This window comes from Nilaparvata lugens, chromosome X (genome assembly GCF_014356525.2).
Source record: "Nilaparvata lugens isolate BPH chromosome X, ASM1435652v1, whole genome shotgun sequence".
NCBI classification, from domain to species: domain Eukaryota; kingdom Metazoa; phylum Arthropoda; class Insecta; order Hemiptera; family Delphacidae; genus Nilaparvata; species Nilaparvata lugens.
In genome coordinates, this window is record NC_052518.1 from 99,687,767 (window position 1) to 99,712,605 (window position 24,839).

General features: G+C 36.7%; 2 protein-coding genes across 2 annotated transcripts; both read left to right on the forward strand.

The window, feature by feature from the left end:
* The first annotated feature begins 2,777 nt into the window (after positions 1-2,777).
* On the forward strand, positions 2,778-4,619 carry LOC120354713. The gene is made up of 3 exons (XM_039442149.1): positions 2,778-3,279; positions 3,976-4,078; positions 4,121-4,619. Exons 1-3 carry the CDS (start codon positions 2,778-2,780, stop codon positions 4,617-4,619), a joined length of 1,104 nt encoding a protein of 367 aa, XP_039298083.1.
* An 11,612-nt stretch (positions 4,620-16,231) lies between these two features.
* On the forward strand, positions 16,232-19,740 carry LOC111058643 (venom serine carboxypeptidase-like). Its single transcript, XM_022346199.2, has one exon. It carries the CDS (start codon positions 16,710-16,712, stop codon positions 17,385-17,387), a length of 678 nt encoding a protein of 225 aa, XP_022201891.2. The 5' UTR covers positions 16,232-16,709; the 3' UTR covers positions 17,388-19,740.
* Positions 19,741-24,839: the final 5,099 nt, after the last annotated feature.

A 24,839-nucleotide genomic window follows, 5' to 3' on the forward strand; every position in this document is an offset into this window, starting at 1 on the left:
CTTCTACTTTGCTAATTCCATTGGGGATAGCAAGAGGACCTCGAGTAAGGTTCGAAAAGGCCTTTCTCGACTCTGATACATTGATCCTAGTTGTAGGAGATAGCCGGTTCCTGTGGTGAGGGACCTGGTGACCAGCAGTGATGCCTGGTATGAGGGCTCTTCAACCTTGCTAATTCCAACTGGAATAGCAAGAGGACCTTGAGTAAGGCTTGGGAATGCCTTTCTCGACCCCGAGACGCCAGTCCTGATAGCCAGAAATGCCCGGTACCCGAGGTTAGGTACCCAGTGACCAGCTGTGTCACCCAGTTCCAAGGCTCTTATACCTTGCTAATTCCATTGGGAATAGCAAGAGGACATCCAGTGATGATCGAGAACTTTTCTCCAATACCAGAGACTATACTCATGGAAGACACCAGATTGTTCCTCTCCCAATCCCTCACCTCCCTCCCTCATATTGATAAAAAAGTGATGGTGTTCTTAACAATGGCTGATGCCTCAGCATTTTAGCGCCTGGCCTTAGCACCGGCGCAAGACAGTGTCTCTGTCTAACTCAAGTAGAATTAGTACTCTCTTTCTCTCTCCTCACAGTGGCATGATTTTTATTCTCATGGGAAAACTTTTCCCAGGCTAGAGAAATAATAGCTCATTGCTAATAGAAAATTAAAAAACGGTGCAGTAGCCGGGAGACAGTGTTAGTGAGTGTATCCAGCCTGGACGGGTTCCACTGGACTATCCTCACAGCATAATGGTGTTATCAGTTCTTTTACTAATGATGGTGGTTGGTGAGTGAAAAACTCAAACCTTTACCTATTACCGAATTTGGTTCAAAATTGTTTTTTTTTTTAACTACAGGCAGACTAGGGCGGGCTCCCTTTTGTTTTGTTTATCAAGTAACAAGAATTTTGAATAATTATTCTGATAGCTTCTAATGGAAAGAGAAAGTGAGTAAATGACCTGTGGATATTGTTATCTTGATTAGATTATAGAACGCTTTTTAAATTTTTAATCATTAATTCGATTTTAGATTTTTCTTTGATTTTTGACACTTTAATTTCGATTTTAAATTGAATCTATATTGGAGAGTTGATGTGTTATCTCGATTCGGTTATTGAACAATTTTAATTTTGTAATAATTAATTCGATTTTAGATTTTTCTTTGATTTTTGACACTTTAATTTTGATTTTAAATTGAATCTATATTGGAGAGTTTATGTGTTATCTGATTAGGCTATTGAACAATTTTAATTTTTTTTAATCTTTAATTCAGTTTTTGATTTTTTTTCTTTGATTTTGATAATTTAATTTCTAATTTCATTTGAATCTTTATTGAAGAATTTATAATTTGAATCTTTTATTGAGTAATTTAAGTTTATTTCCCTTTTGATATTCATTGAGGTCAGTAGGATAATTTTGTAGAAGCTGGGACAATTATTGATAACCTAATAGTTTTGTTCTTTTATTTCAATTAACCAATTATTGTTGAATGAGAATACTGTGTTAGCTATAGAATTTTGATATTCAATGAAGTTAGTAGGGTAATTTTGTTGATTCTGGGACAATTATTGACAACTTATAGTTCTGTTCTTTAATTCAATTAACCAATTATTATTGAATGAGAATACTGTGTTGGCTATAGATTTTTGATATTCATTGAGGTTAGTAGAATAGTCTTGTAGATTCTGGGACAAGTATTGACAACTAATAGAATTGTTCTTTTATTTTAATCAACCAAATCTTATGAATGAAAATATTGTGCTCGTTATAAATTTCTGATATTCATCAAGATTACTAGTATAAATTTTGGAGTTTCAGAACCCGTAATAATTATATTCTGTTGAGATAGTTTTATTCTTGCAGTTAGTTAATAAGAGAATTTGGCAAGGCCACCCTTGTGCCCCGAAGGATATAAGGTAGAATATAAGCATTTGTCAGACATCTTTGTTTTTCTGCCGCACCACCCCAACCCCTAGTTTGGTTACATAATTTGGTGTCAGGTGTGGGGTGGCTGCAACAATGCTAACGAATCCGCCAGGAACGCCAACAAACTCGGCAGATGCACCAACAAATACAGATGAGGTACAGGAGCTACATCAACGTATATCCCGACTGATGGAATAGCGAAACCAAATGGCCAGTGACATCAGCTCTCTCAGGGAGAGAGTGACTAGCAGCGATGCCCAGTTCCAAGGTTTTTCCACCTTGCCAGTTCCAACTGGAATAGCAAGAGGACCTCGAGTAAGGATTGGGAATGCCTTTCTCGACCCAGAGACGCCAGTCCTGATAGCCAGAAATGTCTGGTACCCAAAGTTAGGGACTTGGTGACCAGCCATGACACCCAGTTCTGAGGCACTTCTACCTCGCTAATTCCATCAGGAGGCTCGCCGAGTTGCAGTGAAGAACAGTCTAGTACAGATGGTTGGTCAAGAACTAGTGAAGGAATCAGCATGCAGCAAGAGACTGAGTGCAGCTTGTGGCCAGAGTCTACTCCCACTCCTTCGACTTACCCCTGTGGGCTTCCTCTTAGGTCGCCAGGGGGACAATATACCACTGGAATTCATGGAAGTCTCAAACTTCTTCTTGAGACGCACTTTCCAGACTGTACCTTCAAGAGTGATTGCTCAGGCATGTCTGGCAACAGTGAAATGAGCTCATGGCCAAGAGCTGATCGTGGAAGCTGGACTTTAGCCAGGTGAATTGTCACACTCTCCAAAGTTAAATGGGCCATATCCAAGTTTGGCCCCTTCAAATCTCCTGGGGGGGATGGCATAATACCAGCTATGCTGCAACAAGGACCAAAAACTCTACTAGTTCTCTTGTGTGAACTTTTTAGAGCAAGTCTGGCCTATGGGTACATCCCTCAAGCCTGGTGCCTCAGTAGAGTGGTCTTCATTCCAAAGAGAGGAAGAGCAGACTACTCAACTGCAAAATCATTTTGTCCCATCAATCTCACATCGTTTCTCTTGAAGACTCTGGAAAGACTGGTGGAAAGACATCTAAGGAAGGTAGTGCTTCCATACACTCTTCTCCACAGGAAACAGCATGCTTATCAGCCTGGCAAGTCCTGTGAAACAGCCCTGCATCAGCTTGTGAGCAGGGTGGAGGCCAGCCTTGCTGCCAGGGAGATTGCCTTGTGTGCCTTCATGGACATTGAGGGCACATTTGACAATGTCACTTACAAGGCCATGGTCCGAGCGGTCCAGGGGCATGGTGTTGAGCCTGCCATATGTAGTTGGGCTGAGGCCATCCTCTGCTCCAGGCTGATCATGGCTGATCTTCAAGGTGAGTCTGTGGTGATTGCGTCTGCATGGGGCTGTCCGCAGGGAGGTGTGCTTTTCTTCTGTGGAACCTTGTGGTCGATGGTCTCCTTAATGAACTCACAAGTAATGGTGTCTTTGTACAGGGCTATGCTGATGACATAGTCCTCATGGTACAGGGAAAGTTCAGCAACATTGTTGCTGAATGTCAACCTCAAAACTGTCAATGACTGATGTCTTGGAGAGGGACTAAGTATAAATCCCTCAAAGACTGCAGTCATTCCATTTACAAGTAAAAAGAACCTCTCCAGGTTGAAACTTGGATTTACATGGCTTGAAGTATCAAGTACAGTCGAATATTTAGGGCTGACCATTGACTCAAAGCTGACTTGGAACAATCATTTAAACAATACACTGCATAAAGCTAAATGGGCGCTTATGATGACCAGAGGATTTGTAGGCTCCATGTGGGGGATAAAGCCTCACATAGCTCTGTGGCTGTACAAGGCAGCAATAAGGCGTCAGGTAACTTATGGATCACTAGTCTGGAGGACATTCACAGCCACAGCCAAACTCACAGGTCTACAAAGGATGGGCACACTTCTAGTCACTGGAGCTTTCAGGAGCAGCCCATTAGCAGCTCTTGAAGTTGCTCTTGGCTTACTGCCATTGAACATTTTTATTATGGCAGAGAAATCAGCCTATTGACTGAAAGTTGCAGGCCAATGGAGAGAAGGCCTGTCTGGAACAGGCCACTGCACCATCGCCAAAGCTGTTGCTCACAGCCCTGTGCTTGAGATGACGTCAGATGTCATGAGCATGGAGTTGGTTTTTACTTAACCTTTCTCTGTTAAATTCTGCTCTAGAGAGGAGTGGAAGTCTGAGGAAGGGCCCCATCCCAAAAGAGGCAGCCTTGTCTGGTACACAGACGGTTCTCTCATTGAAGGGAAATCTGGCTACAGGGTGTACAGTGATTCACCTAGAACACAAGTCTTTGCAAGTCTAGGACAACACTGCAACATCTTTCTGGCAGAGATTTGGGGAATCATGGCTTGTGCCAAAATGGGCATTGCCAGGCGCTACTGCGATAAGCATATAGTAATCCTGTCAGACTGTCAGGCAGCCCTCAAGGCTCTCAACTCCAACGAAATCAAGTCCAAATTGGTGTGGGAGAACCACAAAATGCTCAGCAGGCTTGCAACGCTCAACTCTGTGCATCTTGGTTGGGTACCTGGCCATGTAGGCATCGGATGTAATGAGCATGCAGATGAGCTTGCTGAGCTGGGTTCCAGTATGACATTTCTTGGCCCAGAGCCGGGCTGTGGCATAAGTAAAACAACTGCCTTCCACATAATAAATAAATGATTCAGGGACTTACTCCACCAGCAATGGTAGTCCTGATAACAAGGAACGCCAGGTACCTGAGGTGAGGGACCCAGTGACTAGCTGTGACTCACAGTTCCGAGGCTTTTCTACCTTGCTAATTCCATTGGGAATAGCAAGAGGACCTCGAGTAAGGTTCGAAAAGGCCTTTCTCGACTCCGATACATTGATCCTGGCCGCAGGAGATAGCCAGTTCCTGAGGTGAGGAACCTGGTTACCAGCAGAGACACCTGATGAGAGGGCTCTCCTACTTTGCTAATTCCATTGGGGATAGCAAGAGGACCTCGAGTAAGGTTCGAAAAGGCCTTTCTCGACTCCGATACATTGATCCTAGTTGTAGGAGATAGCCGGTTCCTGTGGTGAGGGACCTGGTGACCAGCAGTGATGCCTGGTATGAGGGCTCTTCAACCTTGCTAATTCCAACTGGAATAGCAAGAGGACCTTGAGTAAGGCTTGGGAATGCCTTTCTCGACCCCGAGACGCCAGTCCTGATAGCCAGAAATGCCCGGTACCCGAGGTTAGGTACCCAGTGACCAGCTGTGTCACCCAGTTCCAAGGCTCTTATACCTTGCTAATTCCATTGGGAATAGCAAGAGGACATCCAGTGATGATCGAGAACAATTCTCCAATACCAGAGACCATACTCATTGAAGACACCAGATTGTTCCTCCCCCAATCCCTCACCTCCCTCCCTCATATTGATAAAAAAGTGATGGTGTTCTTAACAATGGCTGATGCCTCAGCATTTTAGCGCCTGGCCTTAGCACCGGCGCAAGACAGTGTCTCTGTCTAACTCAAGTAGAATTAGTACTCTCTTTCTCTCTCTTGACAGTGGCATGATTTTTACTCTGGTGGGAAAACTTTTCCCAGGCTAGATAAATAATAGCTCATTGCTAATAGAGAATTAAAAAACGGTGCAGTAGCCCGGAGACAGTGTTAGCGAGCGTATCCAGCCTGGATGGGTTCCACTGGACTATCCTTACAGCATAATGGTGTAATCAGTTCTTTTACTAATGATGGCGGTTGGTGAGTGAAAAATTCAAACCTTCACCTATTACCGAATTCTGTTCAAAATTGTTTTTTTTTTAACTACAGGCAGACTAGGGCGGGCACCCTTTTGTTTTGTTTATCAAGTAACAAGAGTTTTGAATAATTATTCTGATAGCTTCTAATGGAAAGAGAAAGTGAGTAAATGACCTGTGGATATTGTTATCTTGATTAGATTATAGAACGCTTTTTAAATTTTTAATCATTAATTCGATTTTAGATTCTTCTTTGATTTTTGACACTTTAATTTCGATTTTAAATTGAATCTATATTGGAGAGTTTATGTGTTATCTCGATTCGGTTATTGAACAATTTTAATTTTGTAATCATTAATTCGATTTTAGATTTTTCTTTGATTTTTGACACTTTAATTTTGATTTTAAATTGAATCTATATTGGAGAGTTTATGTGTTATCTGATTAGGCTATTGAACAATTTTAATTTTTTTTTATCTTTAATTCAGTTTTTGATTTTTTTTCTCTGATTTTGATAATTTAATTTCTTATTTCATTTGAATCTTTATTGAAGAATTTATAATTTGAATCTTTTATTGAGTAATTTAAGTTTATTTCCCTTTTGATATTCATTGAGGTCAGTAGGATAATTTTGTAGAAGCTGGGACAATTATTGATAACCTAATAGTTTTGTTCTTTTATTTCAATTAACCAATTATTGTTGAATGAGAATACTGTGTTAGCTATAGAATTTTGATATTCAATGAAGTTAGTAGGGTAATTTTGTTGATTCTGGGACAACTATTGACAACTTATAGTTCTGTTCTTTAATTCAATTAACCAATTATTATTGAATGAGAATACTGTGTTGGCTATAGATTTTTGATATTCATTGAGGTTAGTAGAATAGTCTTGTAGATTCTGGGACAAGTATTGACAACTAATAGAATTGTTCTTTTATTTTAATCAACCAAATCTTATGAATGAAAATATTGTGCTCGTTATAAATTTCTGATATTCATCAAGATTACTAGTATAAATTTTGGAGTTTCAGAACCTGTAATAATTATATTCTGTTGAGATAGTTTTATTCTTGCAGTTAGTTAATAAGAGAATTTGGCAAGGCCACCCTTGTGCCCCGAAGGATATAAGGTAGAATATAAGCATTTGTCAGACATCTTTGTTTTTCTGCCGCACCACCCCAACCCCTAGTTCGGTTACATAATTTGGTGTCAGGTGTGGGGTGGCTGCAACAATGCTAACGAATCTGCCAGGAACACCAACAAACTCAGCAGATGCACCAACAAATACAGATAAGGTACAGGAGCTACATCAACGTATATCCCGACTGATGGAATAGCGAAACCAAATGGCCAGTGACATCAGCTCTCTCAGGGAGACAGTGGAAACAGAAGGAGGTGCCCCACAGCAGCAAGCATCAGGACCAGTCCAAGTCAGAAAGTACCTTTCACTACAATCGCTGATTTTAGAGGGATGTAGATGTGGGAGTGCCACAAAACGCTCAGCAGGCTTGCAATGCTCAACTCTGTGCATCTTGGTTGGGTACCTGGCCATGTAGGCATCGGATGTAATGAGCATGCAGATGAGCTTGCTGAGCTGGGTTCCAGTATGACATTTCTTGGCCCAGAGCCGGGCTGTGGCATAAGTAAAACAACTGCCTTCCACACAATAAATGAATGATCCAGGGACTTGCACCACCAGCAATGGCAGGGTCACCCTGGTCAAGCACTTGGCAAAAGACTGCTGGCAGACACAAGCCCTTGCTTCATCAGGTGGCTGGTGAGTCTGAGTAGAGGTCAGGTCAAGCAGGTAATTGCCCTGATAACTGGACATGGCCACTTCAGGAAACATCTCTACACAATTGGACTCAGAAATGGAAGCCAGATGTGTAGGCTTTATAATCAGTCTGAAGAGACTGCTAAGCATATCATACTGGATTGCAGAAGTCTTGGAGCTAGGAGAAGGGCTCTGTTTGGCTGTAATGGGAGTTGGTTTGCCTAACTAACATACTTTTGGGACATACAATAAGCTTCGGTTGAGGTGTGAGGTTCCTCAAACCTTTGGATCTTGAATCCATCCCTTCAAAACATAAACATAAACATAAACATACTCCTTTGACTACTTCAAATTGCGCCTTCTATTTATTAACTGGAGTTAATAGAGGACACTGGAAGCTTCAAGATACAATACTTACAGAGAGACGAGTATTGTACGACCAGCTCTGCGACATCTAGCAGCCTGATTGGATGAGTGGCGACAAGTTGGGTTTTAGGCTAAAACCTGACTGGACCCAGGAATATCACGAAGAGGACCAGGAACAGCAAGAGGACCTCAGGTGAGGCTTGAGAAGGCCTTTCTCGACCCCAAGACATCAATCCTGTCTGCAGGAGACAGCTGGTTCCTGAGGTGAGGGACCTGGTGACCAGCAGTGACGCCTGGTTGCAGGGCTCTTCCATCTATCCAATTCCATTGGAAACAGCAGAAGGACCTCGAGTAAGGCTTTGGAAGGCCTTTCTCGGCTCTGAGACATCAATCCTGGTCGCAGGTGATAGCTGCATCCCAAAGTGAGAGACCCAGTGACCAGCAGAGATGCCTGGTTCCAGGGCTCTTCTACCTTGCTAATTCCATCGGAAACAGCAGCAGGACCTCGAGTAAGGCTTTGGAAGGCATTTCTCGACCCCGAGACACCAATCCTGTCCACAGCAGATAGCTGGTACTTGTGGTGAGGGACCCGGTGACCAGCAGTGACACCTGGTGGGAGGGCTCTTCTACCTTGCTAATTCCAACTGGAATAGCAAGAGGGCCTCGAGTAAGGCTTGGGAACCACTTCCTCAACCCTGAGACGCCAGTCCTGATACAAGGAATGCAAGGTAACTTAGGTAAGGGACCCAGTGACTAGCCGCAATGCCCAGTTCCAAGGCTTTTCTACCTTTCTATTTCCAACTGGAATAGCAAGAGGACCTCGAATAAGGCTTCGGAACGCCTTTCTCGACCTCAAGATGCCAGTCCTGATAGCCAGAAATGCCCGGTACCCAAGGTGAGGTATCCAGTGACCAGCTGTGTCACCCAGATCTGAGGTACTTTCACCTTGCCAATTCCATCAGGAATAGCAAGAGGACATCCATTGACAATCAGGAACACATCTCCTATACCAGAGACCATACTCACATAAGATACCAGATTGTTCCTACCCCTATCACTCACCACCCAACCTTTTCAGGCAGTGCGAAAGCATGGCCTTTCTTCACGAAAGAGGGAATCACTTCTGCATAGTACTCAAGGCTGTTCCAACCCCCAACTCAAACGAGGGTGGTTAACAGACACCACATCAAGTCTTCTGTCCCTGGCTGCAGCCCACCCCAGTTGCTGACTGAGTCTAGATGGCCCAGATCGACACTGAGAATTCTAGTAGAAGAAGATGTGGGCCAAAATCCACTCAGAACATCGATCCCAGCCGCAGGAGACAGCTGGTTCTCAAGGTGAGGGACCAGGTGACCAGCAGTCCAGCAGTTCCAGGGCTCTTCTATCTTGCTAATTCCTTCGGGAATATTAAGAGGACATTGAGTAGCAAGGGGTCCTTCATCTTGCTAATTCCATTAGGAATAGCAAGAGAACCTTAAGTAAGGCTTGAGAAGGCCTTTCCCAACCCCGAGACACTGAACCTAGCTGCAGGAGATAGCCGGTTCCCAAGGTGAGGGACCTGGTGACCAGCAGTGATGCCTGGTTCCAGGGCTCTTCTATCTTCCCAATTCCATCAGAAACAGGAAGAGGACCTCGAGTAAGGCTTGGGAAGGCCTTTTCGACCCCGAGACATCGATCCCGACTGCAGGAGATAGTTGGTTCCCAAGACAAGGGACCTGGTGACCAGCAGTGACACCCGGTTCCAGGGCTCTTCTATCTTGCTAATTCCATCGGGAATAGCAAGATGACCTCAAGTAAGGCTTGAGTAGGCCTTTCTCGACCTCGAGATACAGAACCTTGCCGCAGGAGATAGCTAGTTCCCGAGTTGAGGGACCCGGTGACCGGCCGCGATGCTAAGTTCTGAGGCTCTTTTACCTTGCTAGTTCCAACTGGAATAGCAAGAGGACCTCTTGTGAGGCTTGTGAACGCCTCTCTCGACTCCGAGACGCCAGTCCTGATAGCCAGAACGCCCGGTACCTGAGGTGAGGGACCTGATGACTAGCTGCGACACCCAATTCTGAGGCTCTTCTACATTGCTAGTTCCAACTGGAATAGCAAGAGCACCTCGATAAATGCTTGGGAACGCCTTTCTCGACGCAAAATACCAGTCCTGATAGCCAGAAACACCTGGTTCCCGAGGTGAGGGACCCACTGACCAGCCACGACACCTAGTCCAGAGGCTCTTCTACCTTGCTAGTTCCAACTGGAATAGTTAGAGGACCTAGAGTAAGGTTTGTGAACGCCTTTTTCGACCCCTATATGCCAGTCCTGATAGCCAGAAACACTGGTACCCGAGGTGAGGGACCTGGTGACCAGCCGTGACACCCAGTTTCGAGGCTCTTCAACCTTGCTGGTTCCAACTGGAATAGCAAGAGGACCTCGAGTGAGGCTTGTGAACGCCTTTCTCGACCCCAAGACGTCAGTCCTGATAGCCAGAAACACTGGTACCCGAGTTGAGGGACCTGGTGACCAGCCGTGACACCCAGTTCCGAGGCTCTTTTACCTTGCTAATTTCATCGGGAATAGCAAGAGGACATCCAGTCATGATGGGGAATGCTTCTCTTGTACCAGAGACCATATTCACGGAAGACACCAGATGCAGACTGAGTCTAGCCGGCCCAGAGCAAAACTGGGAATTCTAGTAGATGAAGGAATTTTGCAAATATGATTCCAGATTCATGTTTCTCGCATCCAACACCATGAGATCACTAAGTTTGAGCGATTTTTATTTTTCTCAAAATCGATGGAAATCAAGGACTAACCATCTTGAGACACACTGAGACAAAAAGTATTCCATGAAAATAAATTTTTACTTTAAAAGTAAAGTACCATTCCTAACGTCATATCCGAGGCTGACTTAACCGGGACCAAAATCACGTTGCAGCCTGGCTGCAATTCAACACTCTTATTATCAAAGAAAAATAACAAATCTTTCTCTCCATCCATATATTCTAGCTTATTATTATCAAAGTTTAATCACATTTTATATGCACGCATGGTTTCATTCCCAAGCAGTATATCATACTTGGACGAAAAATCAAATATATACAGTTTTATCTTATGAGGTTTAGAAAATACATGCTCCATATTACAAAACACATACTCACTCCCTGTGCTTTCTCCAACAGGAGTTTTCACAATAAAATCCTCTTTGTGACAAGTTAAGCCAGGAGACTAGTGAAGAATGTACATATTTATTTGCAGATCCAGTATCGACTAGCCATTTCCTATCCTTCTGATCTACAAAGTGAGGGAGTGATTTATTAAGGATGTTTAAGTCGAACCGCTGGGTGATCGCTTCATGATCTTATTACCATCAATTATTTGTGAAAAATGAAAATTGCTCAAACTTCATGATCTCATGGTCTTTGATGCGAGAAACACAAATCTGGAATCATATTAGCAAAATTCCTTAACGTTCAGGTGGTATGACCATATTTCAGCCAAATCTAGGATACTTTTTGTTTTAGTGTGTTTCACGATGATTGAGTCCATGATTACCATCAATTATTTGTGAAAAATGGAAATCGCTCAAACCTCGTGATCTTATGGTATTTGATGAGAGAGACACAAATCTGGAATCATATTTGCAAAATTACTTAACGTTCAGGAGATATGACCAAATCTCAGCTTCTTTTTGTTCCAGTGTGTCTCACGATGTCCATGGTTAGTCCATGGTGTTAATCCATGGTTTTCATCATTTTTTTTTTTTTGTGAAGAATGAAAATCGCTCAAACTTCGTGATCTTATGGTCTTTGATGCGAGAAACACTAATTTGGAATTATATTTGCAAAATTATTTACCGTTCTGGAGATATGACAAAATTTCAGCCAAATCTGAGATACTTTTTGTCTCAGTGTGTCTCACGATTACAGATGTCAATCCCGTGATCCCGGGATCCTGGTCCATTTTTGATACCTAACATTTTTTAGCGTCAATCCCGGGATTTTTTGGATTAGAAAACCGGAAATTGTAAATCATACTTTTTTAAAAACAATTCAATGTATAATTCATTTATGGAGCTAATTCATTGTTGCAAGTGTTTGATTAATTTATTCTACTCACACAGCCTACAATTGCATTTACTGTACATAATATACTGTACTCTGTGCTGGCTAAATAGATTTCGCATTATCGCTTTGCATCATTCAGAATGGTTGTTGATCGGTTGTTATGTCTGAGTTTGTTTCTGTTTACACAGCACGACAATAATTACCAGTCTGGACGGCGCAATATTTGCAATAATGCTGATATAATTTCCTTGAAATGCACTCATAACTTTGAAAAGATTTCAGAAATCACAAATAAACAAGCACCATCTAATTACTCTCTGTCTGATTAATGGATTATCTCTTCTTTCTCTTTAGATGAGGGAACCTCATCTCTTCTCTTTCTCTATCATAAGTAGAATATATAGTTAAAGTAAATATAGTTGGCTCTACGAAATTTCATTTAGTAGTGGTTCAGCTTTTAAAGAACTTTAATCTTGAAAAACATTTATAGAAATGGAATGTTTAATTTTAATATTATTCTGACTATTTTTTCCATTTCAATAATATCCTCTCCCTCTATAATGAACCCTTTTTCATCTCCACACACTGTTACTGAACATGTAATTGAGGAGGAACAATTGGTTATAAATTTCATGCATTGACTGATTTTTGCCAATCCCGGGATCCCGGGATTGATATTGGATAATCCCGAAATACCGGGATTGAAAATCAGTCGCGGGATTGACATCCCTACTCACCATGATTTACATCAGTGTGTCCATGGTTTTCATCGATTTTTTGTGGAAAATGAAAATCGCTCAAACTTAGTCAATGATTTTCACCAATTTTTTTCTGAAAAATAAGAATCGGTCAAACTTCGTGATCTTCGTGGTCTTTTATGCGAGAAACACGAATCTGGAATCAAATTTGCAAAATTCCTTACCGATCAGGAGATATGACCAAATTTCAGCCAAATCTAAGATACTTTTTGTGTCAGTGTGTCTCACGATGTGTGCATGGTTTTCATCACTTTTTTGTGAAAAATGAAAATCGCTCAAACTTCGTGATCTTATGGTCTTTGATGTGAGAAACACGAATCTGGAATCATATTTGGAAAATTCCTCAACGTTCAGGAGATATGACCAAATTTCAGCCAAATCTGAGATACTTTTGTTTCAGTGTGTTACATGATGGTTAGTTAGTCCATGATTACCATCTAATTTTTGTGAAAAATAAAAATCGATTAAACTTTGTGATTTTATGTTCTTTGATGCGAGAGACACGAATCTGGATTTATATTTGCAGAATTCTTTACCGTTCAGGAGATATGACCAAATTTCATCCAAATCTGAGATCTATTAGTTTCAGTGTGTTGAGAAGAACAAAAATCGCTCAAACTTTGTGATCTAATTACCATCAATTATTTGTGAAGAATAAAAATCGCTCAAACTTCGAGATCTCATGGTCTTTGATGCGAGAAATACGAATTTGGAATCATATTTGCCAAAATTTTTTACCGTTCAGGAGATATGACCAAATTTTAGCCAAATCTGAAATACTTTTTGTTTCAGTGTGTTTCACGATGTCCATGATTACCAACAATTATTTGTTTAGCTTGAAAGTTTGTAGTTGATGACTACTAATCAAAGCATAGTCTATTTTTGAGATTGAAATACAGGCTTATTAAATTTATTTATTTATTCATAGATGGCTTTCATTGGCAGAGAGATCATTTTGGATTCTGCCTCGCCGTATTACCCAATGACATTTTTTCCTATCAACACTCAAGTCTATAGGTTATATATTAAGTTCTTCATGTTTTCAATATATTAAATAAGATGATATGAAAGATGGTACCTAATATAATATGGTTTATTTTTTGAACTTAACAAATAAATATTAGAGACTATACCACGAGGAAACGTTTTCAGCATAGGTTAATCCTAACACATTCACAGAAAACTATAAAGGTAACAATCTGAAGTGTAGGCTATATGAGTAAAAATCAAGTATTTCTTATACATAATATAATAAATAATTTGTAAATGTGTAACTTACCTTTCAATCATTCAACGGATAGAGATCACAAAAATTACAAGATGAACACAACACATCACAGTCATTCACTCACAGCTATAAAATTGAGGTTATTTTCTTCGAGTTGAGTTGTTGAGTAGTTTCATTGCGCATGCTTGAATACAATTTTGTGCGATATTTGAATATTGCAGAATAATTCATAGATCCCGTGTTTTTAGAATAATACACATAATATTAAGCATAATTTAAGTGAAGCCACATGAGTGGCTTGTGATTGACACTTTAAATTGTTGGAATCAATATAATAAAAGTGGTTATCATATTTCGAATTGAAAACCTGAAAATGATTTCAAAGTCTTGGTGTGTTTTTTTATAAATGGCATGATTTCAAGCATAAACAAAAATCCAATTGGAAAAAATGATATAACTTATTCAATTTTGGATAGAATCATTTGAGATTTTAGGACAATGTTGATAATATAAACAGAAACGTACATGTTTTTTTCAGAATTTTCCATCATCAATTAGCATAATTTCAAAATTTTAAACGTCAGTAGCCCGTCAACGGCACGTTTGACGGGATTTTTGCATACAGAAAAAATGCTGGAAATTCACTTCTACAGCCGAATTAATCATGAAAGACTGTTTTTTGAACATTTTTGGGAAACTTGAAAATTAGTCAAATTTATTTCAAAATCCCTATCTGGATTAAAATTAGCGCAAAAGGTCTATTATATCATCAACAGTGCGTTGTAGACGATTTTCACAAGATACAAAAAGTGTTTGAAATTCAATTCTGCATCCGAGTTGAAAATCAGTCAAATTTATTTCAAAATCCCTATCTGGATTAAAATTAGCGCAAAAGGTCTATTATATCATCAACAGTGCGTTGTAGACGATTTTCACAAGATACAAAAAGTGTTTGAAATTCAATTCTGCATCCGAGTTGAAAATCAGTCAAATTTATTTCAAAATCCCTATCTGGATTAAAATTAGCGCAAAAGGTCTATTATATCATCAACAGTGCATTGTAGACGATTTTCACAAGATACAAAAAGTGTTTGAAATTCAATTCTGCATCCGAGTTATTATTGATCAGAAATACAATTTTTTGACTTTTTTGGGAAACTTAAACATCTGGCAAATTTAAGTCCCTCTGGATTATCGCTAACAGTCAATTATATCGTTAACAGTGCATTGTAGACGATTTTTGCAAAAGACCAAAAGTGTTTGAATTGCAATTCTGCACCCGAATTGATCAACAAAAAGTCTGAAGTGAGACATTTTTGGAAAACTCAAAAAAAATTTCAGTCTTAATTGGTGCAAAACATTATTTTTATCTCGATAGTGTGTTGGAGACGATTTTTGAAGAAGATAGAAAGGGGTTAAAATTCAATTCCACTTAAGAATTGTTGGTCAGAAAGCCTAAATTGAGACATTTTTAGGGATTAAGTTACACCGGCGAGGGGGGGAGGAGACACCTTCTGAAAAAAATGTTCGATTTTCACTTTTAACATTTTCACTTAGTTTGTTGACTGGGTAGGTACTGTAAAAATTCCATACTGTACCAACCTTTCTAACGTTTATTTTAGTAAACATTTCTAACGTTTATCAAACGTTGTTTTCATAACGTTTATCAGCATTATACATTCTAGACGTTTATTAAACGTTTATAGAGTAAACGTTTATTTTGGTAAACTTTTCTAATGTTTATTAAATGTTGTTTTCATAACGTTAATCGGATTTATACATTTTAAACATTTATTAAACGTTTTTTAAACTTTTTGTGCTGTGTGGGAATGTGAATGTCCCTGTGTGTAGCATGCTTTAGGAAGTCCAACTATTTTTGAGCCGCGATATAGTGAGGTACACGTTATAATGGCAGTGGAGAAAAATAGGAGATAAACGTTGCCGAACCTCTGTCTTGTTTAAAATAATAAATTATATGTTATCAAGCAATAATTTTTTTTTAATAATGTCATAACGAATTTACATAGGTAATTAAGATGAAATATTTTGTTTATTATCAATTCTTTATTGTTAAAAAGACGATCTGGCAACAGAGCAAAGCGGGGAAGAGATAGCACTATCCACTTTGTTGAATGAAGAACAAGGATAGCAATACCATAGCAGACCAACCATTATAACGTGGACCTCACTATAGTGTGAGTAGTGCCAAAAGCTCCCATGGAACGTGGACTCTACCCCGGTTTAGTTGTACTAGGATCACCCAGAACGCATACAATGCCCGTACTATTTCACTCTCACTCTTTCTCACCCCTCTCAGTCACTCACACATAGGCCTACTCTCTCATTCTCAAACTCTCTCTCACACTTGTTATCTCTCACTCTCTCTCTCTCTCTACTGCGCATGCGTTCAATTTGGAAACCAGGTTTCAAAAGTTAAAACTGGAAAATTTAGATGAGAGTTCACAAAGTTCACTGTTTAGAGCAAGGGAAGGAGGTAGTAGGAGTCATAAAAGATTTTGGAGAAAGTATTAGGCTATATCAAATCAGTTTATTATCAGCCTGGTTAGTTACAGAAACTTCTATCTCGAAGTGCATACTTGTACTACTCGATTCCACAGTAAGTTGGTGTTTTTTATGTAATTGAATAATGGGTGGTATACTATTCTTTATACAAGTGTTTTTGAGACTTCTGTTTATTTTTCCAAGTTCCAGTACCAGTGAAAATACTGGTTGGCACCAGTTCCAGTGATAGTGGAAATAACGTGATTAAAAATGTTAAAACTCGGAATGTAGGATATCCGTCGATACTAACAGATTTCATCTTGGCAAACAAATTGGAAGAGGGTAGAAAAAACTGTACTGTTGAAGGCATGAAAGGAACAGTAAAAAGCTATTCAGGTTTTTTCAGAGTTCGGACTGCCTTGGATTCATGTATGTTTTTCTGGTATTTTCCTGCTGAAGAAAAGCCTGTGAATGCTCCAGTAGTTTTGTGGCTTCAAGGTGGACCAGGTGCGTCTTCGTTGGTGGGAGTATTTCAGGAGATTGGACCGTTTATGGCAAAAAATAAGGGATTGAAATTGCGCAAATACTATTGGTCCAGGTCTGTTCATCTTCTATTCTTGGATAACCCAGTGGGAGCCGGCTTCAGCTTCACAAATGGAGAGGAAGGCTATGTGAGGAACAATACCGACATGGCCGTAGATGCTCACAGCGCGCTTCTCCAATTCTTCACTCTATTTCCCGACTTGAAGGCCAATGATTTCTTCATAAGTGGCGAATCTTACGCGGGTAAGTTTGTACCATCTCTTGCCATGAAAATCGACAAGTCACAAGTCACAGCAGCCTTAAAAATAAATCTGAAAGGTATAATTATTGGTAACGGATTTTGTGATCCTGAGAACATGATGGGCTACAGCGATTATTTGTATCAGGTTGGTCTTCTTGACAAACAGGGCAAAAACGTATTCAGTGTTCGAGAATATGAAATTACTAATCTAATAAAAACAGAAATTACCTTGCAGCCTACCAAAAATTCAACACACTTTTGAATGGAGGTGGCTTGGGTAAAACATTGTTCACCAATTTAACCAATTCTGAAAATTATTTTGACTGCAGGAAACTCACGATTGATAATACAGACAACGATAATTTGATAAAATATATTAACAGTGACATAGCCAGGCGATTTATTCACGTAGGAGATAAACCGTTTAATTTGATCAATATCAAAGTGGAAGAGTATCTTCGAAACGATTTCATGCAATCTGTGAAGCCCCAAATAGAATATTTAATTCCTAAATATAAAGTTCTCATTTACAATGGTCAGTTTGATATAATAGTGGCTTATCCATTGACAGAAAATTTTGTTGAAAACTTGGTGTGGAGTGGAGCCGCTCAGTTTAGGTCAGCTGTGAAGAGACCATTGAAATTTGGTGATGAGATTGCAGGATATTATAAAAATGTGAACAATTATTTATACCAAGTGATGATAAGAAATGCTGGAAATATGGTGCCTTTAGATCAACCTCTTTATGCATTCAATCTGATCACACGATTTGTGTTTGGCAAACCAATATCTGATTGAAAATTAATGGAGATCAATACTACCTACACTTGATAAAAAAATACATTATTTTTTCACTTCATAAAAATGTATCGGCCAAAGTTATAAATCATAATATGAAAATGTTCATTCAGTTTTATTATAATGCATAAAAGTATAAATTAGAATACATTATTATGATTATAATAATATAAGACCAAGAAATATCTTATTTAAATAAGATTATTTAAATAAAAGTACTCTTTAATTCCCTGTTACAAACACATCTATCAAATTTAACCGTTACTAAATAAGATGTCATCCAACCAGAGAAATTACGCAAGAACCTTTGATCTAATTTGACAATAGAATGAAGTCAAATTCATGGTTAATTACGGTTAAAATCAGATAATACAGTGGAAGATGTTAATTACTATTTTTTTGAATGCCAAATGAGGCTCTGTTCATATTATTGTTATGTGATGTAATACTACCTATTCCAAATGTTTCTAAAAAATATAAACTGCTAGATGAAAAATCTATAAAATTTACTTGGGTCTTAATTTAAATTTTTCATAGTCTTATTTTCTAAATGTAGAAACATTGGCGATCAGGTAGTAGGCTTTTCTTATCTCGGGTAGTATTTTGCGAAGTTGATACAAACTCCAAGGCATTCCAATATTCTTGGATTTTTAATGAGATATGGTGATCTTTCACAGGAACGTGAAACTGAAAAGCATAAAGCATTATTTTAGAATTAAGATTTTTAATATATTTTCACTATATATGGTATGTGGTTGATGTACTATAAGTTAGGTTGATATGGGATGTGATTTAAAATACGAGTATTTTGCCATACATATTACCAGCTATTAGAACAAACATTATGTCATTTTAAATTGGTTATATTAGTATAATTAACGATGAATTAATTATTCAACTCGTATTTGTATGATCTAATACAGTTATCTAATATTGTTATTTGCGTTACGTTACGGTATGACAAAGTATATATAGCCCTACTTAATTACTTTTTAATACATTTAAATATCTATTATAAATATATATTTACTAATATTAACATATTATACAATAATTTGCAGTTAGTGTGATTATTTAGGTGCACATACTCAATAGTAAAAACATGGTTTACAGGGAAATTTAACACAGTCATCTAACCGAATTTCAAACAATGCAAAAATTAGAATTACATCATAAATTGTACAATATTAATGTCAGCTTGTAAAGACAAAATCCAGATTACATTTTTCCCAATAGCTGTATAGAAATCTTGCTCCAGAAATATTATTCTTTGACGATATTTTTTGAATTTGAATTTATTGTAAAGTTAGCTGTGTAGAGTGCTACGATTATATAAAGAGATAATTTTAGTAGATTTTGAATTGAAAGTGGATATAACATATTATACAGAAATATCATAACTCAGTGTTATAAATATAATTTCAAATTAAATTCTGTAATAATTATTAAAAAATACAAAAGTATTCAGGTGATGACAGGATAGAGAATATAACGTTCCTTCTCAAAACTATTTCGCAATTTCCTTTGTAATTTCTCTCATAATTCATTTTGTATTATAAAAAAAAATAGTTATTTTATTATATTTATTTTAATTATAATAATTATACATAATTATAAATAATTCATTTTGTATTATAAAAAAATAATTTATTTTATAGTAAATAAAGTTAATTACAATTAAACAAAATACTGTTGTTATTTTTTGTTAATTCAAATTTAAACTGAGCTGAATAATAATTCAGCTCAAGGATCATAAAACTGAATTTTCTGATACCAGAGTACCTCCATTTTCACTTAGGTATTGATAATGTAGACCAATACTGGTACTAGGTTATTTATGTGTAACTTTTTTGTACCATATCAAATAAATTCTATTCTATTATGAACAAAATTATTCAATCTTTCATTCAACTAATTTTAGTATTCGAGAGGAATCATTGATCATGCAGCTGATGTACTTGGTGTTTATTACTCATTAATATTTAATACTTTTCAAGCCATTGAGTAATAACACTAGTACATATAACTGCTACCATGTATCAGCACAGATTTATTGAAAAATTATTTACAATTAGCTTGAGGTTGATAATGATTTATCAATTAAAATCTTCAATATTATAAAATTCTAGTATTGTTTCAATAAATCTGTACTAGTGACGATATTCATATCACATTAATCAACTCAATTATTGAGGATATCTCCGACAATATCCACCTTTCTCACTATGCAATGAAAAAACAACGTATTTATGATTCGATCAAGAAAAACCGTTCCAGCAATATTAATTTTTCTACTAGTATTTCTGTGAAAAATAGACTTTGGTCTTCAAGAATTCAGAAATTAGATGCATATTTTGCTTTAAAAGAACAAAGATTCCAGCAATATCTATAAGAAACTATATCTGAAAATAAAATTGATGTTGCTTTCAAAGACGAAACACTATAATAATAACTTTGTTGTAGTTCAGACACTGTGTTACTTGTAAATATTTGAAAAAAAACTCAAGACTCCAACAAAAGTAAGTGTTTTTTTCAAATATTTACAAGTTACAAGTGTCTGAACTGCAACAAAGTGAAAATAAAAATCACTTACAAACCTGAGTCTACTCCAAATTACATTACTTTAAGTTACTTAAAACACATAACTGAATTTAAATATTGTCAGGAAATAAAATTTTGTGACAAACACTGGAATCTAGAAGCATAGAAAATAATGAAACATAGAATTTTTAAATTATCTCTATGAATTTATTACGGACAGGCAAGGTTGTTATTTAAATGAGTCTTTAAATACAGACTGATCATATTTTTATAATGGTGATGTAGTCAGAGGTGTTTGGAAGTTATTCATGGTAAAATCAAAATATTATTTTTTAAATTTTCTATTGCTATTTTATGCTATTATTTTGAACTCTTCGCCATACAAAGATTTGTCTGTTTGGGGGAAAATTCACAATTTTGTTTTCTGTGTACCTTTTCTTTGTAATAAGTACATTGAATTGAATTAATTACATTTAAAGATAATCACTAATTTAAATTGTCGTTTTGCTGTATTAGCACTGTCATTATAACAACACAGATAATGGATTATTGATTGATTGCTATAGACCTTTTTGTGTTGTTATAATTTATAATGACAATGTATTCAATGAAGGATTATTGATTGAATGATATAGACCTTATTTGGTTTGTTAAAATGACAATGCTAATAAGTGATCAAAGTGTTATAAGTGATCAGGGGTCATTTCTAAAAATCTGACCGATGGTCTAAATAGAAAGCTTGAATACAGAAGTGATAAGGATATATCTCAATCATTTGATAAACTTTTCTAGTCAATCTAGGTACTTTTTCTATTTTGCTCGCGTGCGGTTTTAATCAGCCGATTTTTGTCAAGTGAAACATGTTCTCTATCGATAAATCATCATCCAGTTCAAATCATTGGACTGTTTGGACTCAGTTTCTAGGACACTTAAGGTATTAATCGATTAAATGATTCAATCTATATATGATCAAATCTATAGGCTATACTTTAAACTTTCACCGAAATCCAACATAATTACCCAACCAAAAACAGATTGCATTCCAACATTCACTTTCCTAAGTTAAATAACTGTATTAAACTAGGAAACTGTTTCCACCTAGCTCATTGGCTTTACCGTAATATTTCAGTTGAGATCTCTGATATTGAGGGGGGTAGCGTTGCCGTATACAAGCGTAGAGTGAGCAGGTGGCTGCTCTACATTGGGGCAAAGGCTTTGGAGGCTCTCCTAAATTCGCCTCGTAGATGAATATTTCCCTTGAAATGAACAAATATTATTTGACATATCCATCCATATTATTATTGTTATTTGTTCAACTTTCCCCCACAGTATATTAAAATAAAGTTATGACTGCCAAGTGAAACCTGTTGAATTGGAATTTATTATTACCGTATCAATTGTATGCTTTTACTGTAATCATGAACATTTTATTTCATATATAACTTTGATTTCCAAGCTATCTTCAAGTATCATAATTTCCTCTATTCAAACCAGTGTATTTCAACTGTCTGCTTTATTTCGACTCATCCCTGCACATGGACAAATCGTCCACGGAGGAATTATATTCATTATATTATTGTTACACTATTATTTTATTAAATATGTTTTTTGATCAATGAATAAATTTAAATTTGAATTTATGTAATGATCAGTTAGAGTTGGAAAATCTTCTAGACTCCTGGATTTGGCTTTCAAATAATAATTTAAATGACCAAGTAATTTAATAATAAACTGAAAAAATACACAATTTTATTTTATGTATAAATCACAACTAGTTTTAACTCATCAGAGCTAATTCCAAGTGCAAATCCCTCAGAATGGATCTGAATATAATCTACTTCTGAATATAAATCTAAGTACCATTTTTAAAATTTAAAATGTATTTTTATTTATTGCCTAGTCATGATTTAATAGAATAAAATGGGGTAGCTTGATAACTGTTTTCTTCAATAAAATTTCAGAGAAAAGTGAGAATTATTTTTATGTGTTGAATGCCCACATATACCTTTGTATTAGGAATTATCATTTTCATTGTATTATTTCACAAAATTATAGCGAAATAAAATAGTATGGCGAAATAATAGTTATGATATGAGGGGGTCAGAATACAAAGGGGTCCAAGTGACATTTTTAATTTTTTTGAGTTAGCTACAGAAATCGATAGCTGAAAGTGGTAGAAATCTAGTATACAAGAGGTATAAGCATAAGTATAATCAGTGCTGACATCTGCTGTAAAATTTTTAAACTACATTTTCAAACAGCTGTTTATTTGATTAAACAAGGGGTCAAAGTGATTTGGATCCCTTGTTTACAGGTCTACGGTTGCTCGTATCCATCAAATTTAATTCAACCTTGATTAAGCCATGTCACCAAGCAGAAGATACCTCAAGAATCAATTAGCGAATCAGATAATATTGCAATGCGGTCATTAATCATTGTTCAATTGCTGGAAAATTTGATAGATTTATCTGGAGCTAGAAAATAGAGTTTTTTTGGTAAACAAGGGGTACAAGTGATATTTCTTATCACTATTTAGCTGATAATTGAGAAAAGAGAGCAATTTGAGACATGAAACTGTAAGTTTGATTTGGTAAAAGTACACTGAATAGTTATAGGAATAGGTGAATATCATTTCTATATTCATTTCATGAATGAAGAACTAATTAATGTAAGTAAACTTTAGGCTCAATTTTCTCGAAACTAACAATATGTCACTTGGACCCCTTGTATTATAAACCCTTCGTATCATTTATAATATGCCATAATGTATGTGGCTGGGCTAGCAATTATTTGGTTGCTCTCTTTTGATGAGCAGATCTCTTGTTCGTGGAGGAGATGCAGCCTTGATGATTTGATACGGCTCTGTGATAGGGCGGTGCCCAGTGATACGGTGGAGGTCTAGCTGTGATACACGGCGGTGTCCTGTGATACACGACGGTGTCCTGTGATACGGCGCTCTTCTGCCGATTTACCTCTGCCGGTGCACCTACGCACTTGCATGTATTGATCCGGTGACTGACAAAGCACAACCTGCGCAGGTGCAGCTATAATCACTTGAAATCCAGTACTGACACTGGCAGCGTAGGCCCTATGTGTTCACTATGGATTATCAAATCAAATCAAATATTATTTCGCTATAATTTTGTAAAATAATACAATGTAAATGATAATCACTAATACAAAGTTATGCAAAATAATAAACATATAATAATCAATCCTTACATATGCACAAATTATAATGACAGTATTTGATGTTGCTATCCTTGTTTATCATTCGACAAAGCAGATAGCGCTATCATTTTCTAGCTCAACATCGCTGCCAGATTGTTTTTTATCAATGAAGAAAAATAATTTACATTTATTTAGTCTACGCACAGGCCACAGTGTCCATGTAGTCTCATTCCATGATCAGCCTGATTTTATTAATTAAAAAAAAATTAAAACCTAATAGAAGTACTTTATTATTTGTACTGATGTACTTTATATTTTACATTATATACCGTTGTGTATTATTTGTATTCACCTTATTTGTGGAATGAAGGAGATTTTTGATAGATTGATTGACATAATACTTGATAAATCATTAAATCAATGAAAAATATATTTTCTTGAAGAATGAAATAGAATTAATTATTTCAAACAAGAATGAACAGTTGTTAATATTACATCAGATATACCGGTATCAGCTATCCTCTATAGAAGGCAGTGACAAGGTAGAAAATCGACAATGATGTTTTTCTATCTTTATCCACTGTCATTATAACGTTTTTAATAAAATCAGCATCAGATTAACAGTGATTTTCTATCCTTGTTTATTATTAGAAAAAGCAGATAGATAGCTCTATCCTTTTCTGGTTCCACACAGTTGATAAATCGAAAACATTATTTATAATTAACAGGTAATAACAAATCAGAATATTTTGAAATATTAGAATTTAGAATTATTATTAGAATCTATTATTTTACTATTAAAATATCTCTCATTAAATATTTTAGAATATTCAAGGTAATAATGAAAATTAATTTTTACTTATAGTCAAAATAGGTTTATATTTTCTTTATGTAAGGAAAAAATAGCTGTGATTATTAACAAGGATCAATAGGTAATGGATAATGAATAATTAATTTATTGACAAATAAAAGAAATATTTTTACAAATAAAAATAATCATTAAAAATACAATATGCTTTGGCGTGACTGGAAAAAGAAGCCTTGAGCTCCAGCCACGAGCATGTAAATAAATATCATGCTTGATAAATATCATGTATACCCTACCGCAATAACTTGATTTATTTGTTTTCTCCACTCATTTGATAATGACGTTACTGTTGAAATGTGAGAAAAAATTAAAAAAGGAAGGTAGGCTACTTAGATT